The following is a 10,729-nucleotide window of genomic DNA, read 5'->3' on the forward strand; positions in this document are numbered from 1 at the left end:
AAGGCTGAGCTCGTGCCTCTCAACACCACAGGTGTAGAGACTGCCAATTCACCAATGCTCTCATCTCGCGAGCTCTCTCATGCTTGTTAGAACCAAATCTCTCTCCATGCCCTTTTCACCAAGGTGTTCCATTACAGGTATTTCTTATAAATCTCACTCCTCTTAGCCATAGGCTATACGGGCTGCTACATTCACTCAACTTAATTCTCTGGAGATTCATCCCGGTTGCTGCAGGTATCAACAGTTAGCTCCTTTTAACTGTTAGAGTGGTTAAGTATCACATGGTATGGATGACCACTCATCTGAGTTTGTTTATTACAAACAAACAAAGGTTTACAAGTATAGGTTTTATGTAAACATGCATTTTTATTTCTTTGGAATAAATACCCAGGAATCAAATCACTATGTCCCTATGATAGTCACACGCTTAGTTTTTTAAGACCAACTGTTGTTCCTAGTGACTGTCATTTTCCACACCCACTGGTAAGGTCTGAGGGAACCAGCTGCTCCACATCCTCACCGGCATTTGCAGTTGTCTCTGCTTCGTTGTAGCAATTCTGATAGGTACGTGATGATCGTGCATTGTGATTTTCATTTGCATTTCTGTGATAGGGTATGGTGGTGAACATCTCGTCATGTGATTATTTGCAATATGTACATCCTCTTCACGGAAATGTCTCTTCATATCCATTTTCTAATTGGATTATCTGTTTGTTACAGTTGAGGGTTTTTTTGACATAGAATTTAGACACCACACAATCCATCCCTTTAAAGAGTACAGTCCAGGGGTTTTTTTATATATTCACAAGGTTGTACAACCATCACCACTATTTAATTCTAGAACATTGTTATCATTCAAAAAAGAAACTCCATACCTAGTAGTTCTCACTCCACATTCTCTGCCTCCCCCACCCCACCCCCTGGGAACCACTAACCTCTTTTCCATCTTTATGGATTTTCTTAATCTGGTCATTTCATATAAATGGTTTTATACAACATGAGGCCTTTGCATCTGGCTTCTATCATTTAGCGTAATGTATTCAAGGGTCACTCGTGTTGTAAGATGTATCAGAATTGAGTAATGCTCTACTGTATGGATGGATCTACCATGTTTTTTTATCTCCATTCATCAATCAATAAACATTTGGATTGTTTCCACTTTGCCTGTTGTGAATCATGTTGTTATGGGTATTTGTGTGCAAGTTTTTGTATGGATCTTTATTTTCATTTCTTTTCCACCTCAGAGTGAAATTGCTGGGTCATATAGTAACTCTGTGTTTAGCTTTTTGAGGAACTGCCATACTGTTTTCCAAAGCACCTGCACCATTTTATATTCCCACCAACAGTCTAGGAGTGTTCTGCTTTCTCCACATTATTGCCAACACTTATTACTGTCTGTTTTTTTGATTATAGCCACCTTAGTGTGTGTGAAGTGGGATCTCATTATGGCTTTGATTTGCATTTCCTGAATTATTAATGATGATGAGCACCTTTTCATATACTTATTAGCCATTTGTGTGTCTTATTTAGAGAAATTTCTATCTATTCACATCCTTTGTCCATTTTTAAATTGTTATTTGTGGCTTATTGTTGAGTTCTAATAGTTCTTCATATATTCACTTTTAAATCACATTTTACCTACTAGTTATTTCTACAAATATTGATACAAAATATATTTTCCCACTTCGTGTTGTTTTTTCACTTTCGTGATAGTGTCCTCTGAAGCACAAGAGTTAAATTTTGATAAAGTCCAATTTATCTGTTTTTCCTTTTATTTGTGCTTTAGGTATCATATCTAAAAAACCATTGCCAAGATCATGAAAATTTACACCTAGGTTTTCTTCTTAGAGTTTCATAGTTTTAGTTATAGTCTTTGATCTATTTTGAGTTAATTTTTTATGTGGTATGAAGTAATGTTCTAAATTTATTTTTTTGCATGTGAATATCCACGAATCTTGTCACCACTTCTTGAGAAGACCATTCTTTTCCCCACTGAATTATCTTGGAGCTCTTTTTGAAAAGCACTTGTCTATAGATGTTTATTTCTGGACTCTAATTCTATTCCATCTGGCTATATGCTTAATTTATGCCAGTACATAAAGTCATAATTACTGTAGCTTTGTAAATAAGTATTTTTCATAAGTGTATAGGAAATGTAGATAACTTTACATAAAAATGGCCTCTTTTGTTTTTCTTTGAGACAGAGCCTCACTTTGTTACCCAGGCTAGCGTTCCATGGCCTCAGCTAGCTCATGGCATCAACCTCAAATACCTGGGTTCAAGCAATCCTCCTGCCTCAGCCTCCCAAGTAGCTGGGACTATAGGTGCTCACCACCATGCCTGACTAGTTTTCCTATCTTTGGTAGAGATTGGGGTCTTGCTTTTGCTCAGGTTGGTCTTGAACTCCTGACCTCAAGCAGTCCTCCTGCCTTGGTCTCACAGAGTGCTAGGATTACAGGCATGAGCCACTGTGCCCAGCTAAAATGACCTACTTTTTGACCAGGATTTTTTTCCCTCCATTAATTATTGTGTCACAGTCACCTTTCCATGCCTGTGACCACATATTTGCACTATCATTTCATAGCACCCACGTTCTATTTGGAGGTTGAACTATCATTTATTTGAGCCACTCTCTCTTGATGAATGCTTGTTTCCCTTTCTCTCCCACTATTATAAACAAGACTGTGATGGACGTCCTTGTCATATTCTTCCCAACACTGCATGTTCCTAGGTCTTTCTGTCTTTTGACTTATTTGTTTTTGCCTTTGTTTTTCTGTTCATCTTTGCCAGATGATCACTACAGATTGATCAGAACTAGTCCTATCTTTTCATTCCCAAGTTACTGTACAATGTTGGGCAAATCCTGTTCTTTCTATGGGCTTTGGTTTCTTCATTTTATAAATCAAAGACATTAGTCTATGTTACTGATTATCAACCTTGCCGAAATATTGAAGTCACCTGGGGAGTTATTAAAAGCACAGCCACCAGAGTCCCACCCCCAGAGATTCTGATTTAATTAGTGTGGAGAATAGACCAGGCAGAAGGATTTTTAAAATCTCCTTGAAACTTGATGATTTGAAGGTCCTCTTTCAAATATTCTTCTGTAGTGGAGTGCTTTCCTGGACACCTGCTCAGAGAGGCAGGAAGACAGAACAGTGGAAAGATCTAGTCTTCGCATCCAGCAGACCCGGGTTTGAATCTCTGCTCATTCACCTCTGGCTGCGCTCCTCTTCAACTTCTGTAAATTTCTATTTCCTTGCTCTTGGAGAGGGAGCTAAAATCCCCTCCCATCTCAGTGTTTCTGCGAGTAGAGGCGGTGTGTGTACTGAACATGTGGATGAATGGTGACTATTATTCTTTTCTTTTTGACCAAAGAGCCAGCCCCTGGGCAACAAAGTGGAAATGGAGATCGTGAACATGTTGGAAAAAAATGCAACGCTTCTCAAATTCGGCTACCACTTTACCCAGCAGGGGCCCCGGCTCCGGGCATCCAATGCAATGATGAACAACAACGACCTTGGTGAGTGGAAATGTGCTTCCCACCCTGCCCAGCTGCCTGTGGCTCCCTCCACCTGTGTGGGATGTCGGGAAAATTCCCCTGATATCCTCTCCAAGGCTGCTCCTCGAGCCTCGTTCTGATTTTCACACTGATCCCATCTTTCTTGCTTTCTGTGTTTGTGCCTTGTCTCCTTTCTGGACCCTGAGCTCCCCAACATCAGGAGCTAAGGCAGAGTCCTCTTCTCTCAGTGTAGCTCAGCACAGGTGGGACCCAGAGCTCACAGTAGCATGTCAGCAGAAGGAAGGGAAATTTGGGAGGGCACAGCCCTTTTCCTGTTCTGATGCTTTTCTCTGAACTTTTCTAAGAGACCATAGTCATAGTCATAGTCTGACTTTAGCCCTGAATCCCAAAGCTACCCACCACCATTACCAAAACCCAGACCCTCGGAGACTTCACGCTGATTTTACGGTAAAAGTTGAGAAAGTCAACTGCATGGTAAAGCAAAAGCAGGTTATATGAAATTAATCTCAGTAAGAGTCATTTTTTTCTAAACAGAAAAATAAAATGCCAGTCCTTCTTGGTGATAAACATACATCGCATCAGTATATGAAGTACAAGTCAACTGAATGAAAAGTTAGATCAGTCGTTAGCCGATGGTTTATAAGTTCCTTGTAGCTATTATGTGTATTCCCGCTGGTTGTTAAAAAGAGCTTGATATAGTGCACGATAAAGGAAGTCTGACTGACAAGGCTATAGGAAAACAACAGGAAAAGAAAAACCAAGAAAAGCCGTAGGTTTATATGGCAAACATGATTGATGATTATATTTAGCCTTGAGTTTCCTAGAAGCAAGGCAGGAGGAAGACAAGCCAAGTTACATTATTCTTACCACAGAAGAGGAGGAAGCATAATGAGTTCCAAAAAAAGATTTTTTCTGAGATTAAGTTGTGAAATAAGTGTGTGTTAAAGGACCGTGTCTTGAGTGAGTTCTGCAGCAAATTCAAACCTGCTCTACACCGTGGCTCTTTCTGGTTCCCAACCCTCAATAAATGCAAAGAGCCAAATATTGAGGCTCAATACAGTCTTCAGGAACGTCCCTTCCTGGTGGCTCATTGGAGGCTGGGTTAGTACACGGAAGGCCTTGATGAGTGTGTAGTAGTGTACGTACACGGCAGGTGCACACGGGCCCCATGTGCATAGATAACCAAAGGGCTGCACACACTCACACTCTGGATGGAATTACTCAATTCCATCGACATTTGTCAAAGTCCTAAAAGGTGCTGAGTGTTGGAGATACAGGTTTCTGCTCTTGAGGATATCATAGCCCAGAGGCTATTCATTCACTGCTCACTCCAGATGCCACTTTTTTCAAGAGCCTCGGGTCTAGAAAAACCCATTTTTAAAGATGCGACTAGCCAAGTGTGGTGGTGCACACCTCTAATCCCAGAATTTGGGCAGCCTAAGCAGGAAGATGGTTTGAGAACAGGAGTTCAAGATCAGTCTGGGCACTGTAGCAAGACCCCATCTCTAAAAGAAAAAATTATCTGGGTGAGGTGGCACATCCCCATAGTCCCAGTTATTCAGGAGGCTGGGGCGGGAGGATTGCTTTGCTTGAGCCCAGGAGTTTGAGGCTTTAGTGAACAATGATCACACCACTGACCCCAGCCTGGATGACAGAGAGAGACCCTGTCTCAAAAGAAAATAATATGCCTAGCAACTTGGGTTTATTGGAAGTGCCCTTATGTGAAATAAAATAAGAACAAACACAACGAATCTTAATCCTTACCGTCATATCACAGAAGTTATAGCTAAACTGCATTGTTAAAGAAAACCAGCAGTTGAACCTCTGTTGGCCTGGCAGTGATCTGGCTACAGAACCAGCACTTAAAAGCCTTGAGTTTTGTTCTGATATACAATAATCTCCTGTTTATTTTTCTTTTCTCCCAGTTTAGATTAAGCTTCTTATGTGCCTCCTTTCCCCAGTGCCTATCTCTGGGCTAACCCACCTTTTGTTATCTGATGGCATGATGGTCTGGTGGTCTATTCCCTGGGAACAGAGGTTCCAGATGACCAGAGATCAGGGCAGAGGGTGGAGGGATACCAGAATCATCTAGGAGGGCTTGGGCAAAATGGCCTTTGAGAACTCTCCCAGTTCTGAAAGTCTGAGATTATAAAATTCAGGTCTCACTCCTGCCACGAAGGACTCTCAGAGGCATTCCAGGAGTCTGGAGTGCTGGAGCTATAAGGGAGTTGGCCTTCGTTCCTTCTGCACCCTTATGGGGAACCCAAAGCCTGGGGGGTGGAGGGGAGTGTAGGCAATGGCTCAGTCAGGTCATACCAGTTATTAGCACAGCAAACATTTTCTGAGCAACTTCCATGTGCCCAAGACTGTTCTAGGTGATATAAGAGGTAGCAGAAAGGCCAATCCTCTGACTCAAGAAGCTTTCAATCTTTTTGCGGGGGAAAAAAGACTCAAAGACATGCCTAAAATTTCAAGAAATGCCTATAAACTCTATCCAGTAGAAAATGATGGACAAGGACAGAAACCACTGAGGCAACGCATCCTGGCTGGGGATGGGGCTTTTGCCATTCTTAAAAGGAAGAGCTGAGTGGGTAGAGTTCTAGAGAATTCCTGCAGGGGATCAAGGAAGGGGTGGGGAGGAGTGCTAGGGTACCAGGGCAAGGCTGGGGGACTCAGGACAGGACAGGCAGCTCCAACAGGATTGGAGGAACTGTCCTAGGAGGAAAAATCATTCACAAAGGGAGGGAAAGGAATTCCAAGCAGAAGGAACAGCATGAGCAAAGACAGAGCGGTTGGTGGGCAGAGTGTGAGGTGTTCACAGGAATGGGCCTGGCTAGGTGTCGGGAGGCTAGGGCCCAAGGCCTTTAATGCCCAGCTTCAGAGTCTGGCAGTGGAAACAGAATATGGGAATTGGGAAGCAGATGGCAAGTGGGAAGCGCGGCAGTTTCCTGGCCCAGGGTTTCAGGGGATACAAATGGGCCTCTGGTTTGCCTGAATTGTGTGCAGCTGTTCCCCCTGGGGTTTCTCACTGGAGGGACGGATCCTGTCAGTGACCATAAGCAACATTTAGAGTGCTAGTTGGTGACTAGCATTAAACTCACATTTGTGCCCATTTGCAAGGAAAATGCTTCTGATGCTGGGGCATTGGCCTCCTCCTGACTTTCTTTCCTACACAGTAATTTTATTCTGCTTTCAAAGCTACACAAAGCTTCCATGTTTTCCAGCTGAATATTTGTATCATAAAAGCCTCCTGCTGCCTCCTCCTCAAGACTGTTAGCAGCAGCGGACAGTGCAGGATAGGGACAGGAACAGGCCTCTGGGTTTTATCTGTCTTCACCTGCCTCTGGACTGGTTCAGGGCTCATGCTGGGGCTTCTGCAGTCTGTGGGCTTTGCCTGCCTGAAGATGGGTGGGCTCCTTCTTGGGGATGGCGTTCAGACAGGAGGCCTGCCTGGGGCCCATACCAGCTGCTGCATCTTTGGTCCTCCTCACCTGTGTGCTGAGCTCTTAACAGAATGCTGTGCGTGTGAGTATAGGGCACCAGGGTGCGGGGTGGGGATGTCAGGGAGGAGCCATCCCTGAATCCCTATCTGCGATTTCCCACAGCAGTACCTCAGATGACTCCTATCTCCACACTATTTATAGCTAAGAGCCAGGCTAAGCATGGCTCTCAGGTCCTCTAACTCTGCCACTGAAGCTCTCTCCACTGAGCAAAATCACAGATGTAGCCTCCAAGTTAAGACAGGTGCGTGTGGTGAGGTAGGGTGAGGAGGGGAATTGCATGTTTGAAAGCAGCAAACGTCCCCTCCTGGGAAAGTTGTTCTTTTACAGTATTCTCAGGGAAGACCTTTCTAACAAACACCCAGAACACACACCCCAGAGTAAATTCTTTTTTCCCAAAGTAATTTCTTTTAAAATTTTATTGTAAATTGACAATTTATTTTATTTTTATTTGTTTATTTTTGAGACAGAGTCTCATTCTGTTGCTCAGGCTAGAGTGCTGTGACATTAGCCTAGCTCACAACAACATTAAGCTCCTGGGTTCAGGTGATCCTCCTGCTTTAGCCTCCCAAGTAGCTGAGACTATAGGCACCTGCCATGACACCTGGCTAATTTTTCTGTTTTTAGTAGAGATGGGGTCTCACTCTTACTCAGGCTGGTCTCAAACTCCTGAGCTCAAGCAATCCTTTTGCCTTGGCCTCCTAAAGTGCTAGGATTACAGGCATGAGCTTCTGTGCCCAGCCTTATAGGTTGACGATTTATAATTGTATATATTTGTGGGGTGCAAAGCGAAGTTATGGTTTATGAATATAGTATGGAATAATTAAATCAAGCTAATTAACATTATTACCTTAACTATTATTTTTTTGTAGTAAGGACATTTGATATTTATTCTTGTAGCAGTTTTGTACAATATACTATTGTTAAAGATACTCAGCATGCTATGCCATGGATCTTCCAAAAACCCTTGCTCCTCTTGTCCAAACGTGATTTGGCGTCCTTTGACCATCATGTCCTGACCCCTCACCCCTCAGCCTCTTAACCACCAATGTGCTCCCTGCTTCTTTGAGTTTGACTGTTTTAGATTTCACATATAATTTGTCTTTCTGTGCCTGGCTTATGACACTTAGCATAATTTCTCCAATTCTATTTATGTTATAGTAAGTGACCATATTTCTTTTGTTTTTAAGGCCGAATGGTATTCCCTTATGCATCTATGCCAGAGTTTCTTTATCCATTCATCTGTTGATGGACATTTAGGTTGAGTCCATGTCTTGGCCATTGGGAAGAACGCTGCAATGAATGTGGAAATGAAACATCTCTTTGACAGACTGATTTCAAATCTTTTGGGGAAATACCCAGAAGTGAGATTGCTAGGTCCCAAAGCATCCATGTCAGGGAAGGGCCCTCCTTTCCTTGCAGCCACCTACACCAGAAATCCGGGCCTGTTCTAAACACTGCTCCCACTCCAGCTGGCTGGTCACTACCTCACCAGTCCCAGCACTGTCTCACGTTGAGTCCTCATCGCATTCCCCTGACCTCTGGCACACTTCCCAAGTCTTATCCCACAGCTTGCCTCAATACTTCTCTGCTGGGACCCCTGCCTGAGCTCCCACTACTTTCAAGGAGACTCCTTGAAGTGGCTCCCAAGTCCCTTAATGAGGGTACCTGATCTTAGACGGCACTCGTGTATCTTGGGCTGCTCTGAGCACTTCCCATCATATGAAAGCGTATAATCCTCGCCACAAGCAGGTGAGACAGGTGCTATCACTATACACAATTTACAGTAAGGAAACAGGTCTGAAGAAGCAGGGAAAGTGACCCAGTCAGTTGGCAGACTGGGATCTGAACCAGAGCCTGTGCTGCCACCTCATCAAAAGATGGTCCCATCAGGAGAGACCCTTGACATCCCTGACAAGCCATCTTCTTGCCATATTAGTACCACTGCAGGTAGTTTGAGGGGCCCCCAGTGACCCAGAAAAAAGCTTACCTTTCAAGGGCTGCTACTCCTAATGTCCCCTCTACTTTCTCATCCTTTCGTTATTTAAGATTCAGCTGCCCTCTTACCTGCCCATCCAGGGAAGATCTGACCACTTCCTATGCCTCTCATGCTTCACAGAGGATCCACTGGGGGTGGGGTGGGGCTATAATATTTTATCAAGCGTTATTTGCATATCTTGGCCCCCTGTTAAGTTGCATCTTTATTTCTGATTCTTGTGCTCGGCACATAATAACACTCAGCAAATGCTGCATAACGTAGAGATGTCCAGGAAGTGCTTCCCAAAGGCCTGGCATGAGTGTGTGGGCTCAGCAGGAAATGCAGAGGGAGCTCACACAGCAGATGGAGGTTGGGCCCCATGGTTGGCGGGGGATATTGGGAGACCCAGCTCCTGCTCTCAGTTCTGTCACTTATTCACCATTTTGGGCAAGTTACTTCCCTCTCTTGGCCTTAATTCCTCCATCATCACAATGAGAAAAAATAACGCCTGAGTAAATGGGCGTCTTTCCCTTCACCCCCTGCAGTACCAGTAAAAGCCCAGTGCTAGGGCCAAGGTGCACACAGATCTGGACACAATGAGGACAAGGAATGAAAGAAAAAACAACAAACATGGGGTCTCTTTCTAGACCCTCAATGGCAAGCCAGGGACTTGGGTTTCAATCCAGGCTCTGCTACTAGACCTGAGGCAGCGCAGCACTTTTCTTCTCCAGGGAAAAGGGGCCAAGCCTCCCCCAGAGAATCAGATTGGATATGAATATGCAGACCCGTGCTGTGCTGAGGCTCTGGATGGTACCAACCTTGGTCACAAGCCTTGGTTGTCTGGTACCAGCTTTATTGCTTTAAGCATGAAATGTACCCTCTCAGCCTCACTTTCCTCATCCATAACATGGGAACAGTAATATGATCATTTAGGAAGTGCTGGAGGGGCTCCAGTGAGGTAATGTGGACTGCCCTGCGGGGCATGCTTGCAGCTAACATGGAGATGCTTCAAAGTCTGGTTCATGTAAATTCTCTGGTCACTATGGTTGACAAAGTTGGGTTTTTTGGGCAGTTTTTGGCCAGGGCCAGGTTTGAACCCGCCACCTCTGGTATATGGGGCCGGTGCCCTACTCCCTTGAGCCACAGGTGCCACCCTCTCTGGTCACTTTGGGCAAATCTCTTCTGCTTTTTAGGTTTTGTAGGTTTCCCTATATCTGCTGCCGATATGTTGGACATTCTGACCACCTCCAGTGTCTTCTCTCCAGGGGAGACTCCCCATTCTGACTTACATTAATTTTTATCCTTTTTCCTGGGTAGGGTGCCAGGCATGGGTAGGGGCTCAAGAACAGACTGACCTGCAGGCCCCACCCTGGTGGCCTGTGTGCCTCTTGGAACTTCCCCCATAAACTCCCAGCCACAACTTGAATGGCACACGTCCCTGCGGGTCTGCTTTGTATGCTTGGTGTCCTGTTGATTGTTCTTGTTGCAGCTCATATGCATCTATCCTGTGGCCTTACCATCTCAGGTGGCTTGGGGACTGGAGAGTTCTAAATATAGACAGACTTTTTCCCTAGGCAATAGCTTTTTATCTCTGCCACACCTGCAGGCCCCTTGACTGCCACCTACTGGCAATACAGACTTCTTTGCCCATTCTTTATGGCTGATCCAGCTTGCAACTTAGTTTTCATCAGCAGACACTAATTCATTTCTTTTTTTTTTTTTTTTTTTTTT

General features: G+C 44.3%; 1 protein-coding gene across 1 annotated transcript in view; it reads left to right on the forward strand.

Moving 5' to 3' along the window:
* Positions 1–10,729, forward strand: part of TMOD1 (tropomodulin 1) — a 64,340-nt gene that overhangs the window by 52,516 nt on the left and 1,095 nt on the right. Inside the window, exon 8 of the mRNA XM_003785154.3 lies at positions 3,376–3,520. Within this exon, the coding sequence (XP_003785202.1) occupies positions 3,376–3,520 (145 nt within the window). The remainder of the gene's footprint in view (positions 1–3,375; positions 3,521–10,729) is intronic.

Source organism: Otolemur garnettii, unplaced genomic scaffold (genome assembly GCF_000181295.1).
Source record: "Otolemur garnettii isolate 467f Iridium unplaced genomic scaffold, OtoGar3 scaffold00014, whole genome shotgun sequence".
In the NCBI taxonomy this organism is placed as follows: Eukaryota; Metazoa; Chordata; class Mammalia; order Primates; family Galagidae; genus Otolemur; species Otolemur garnettii.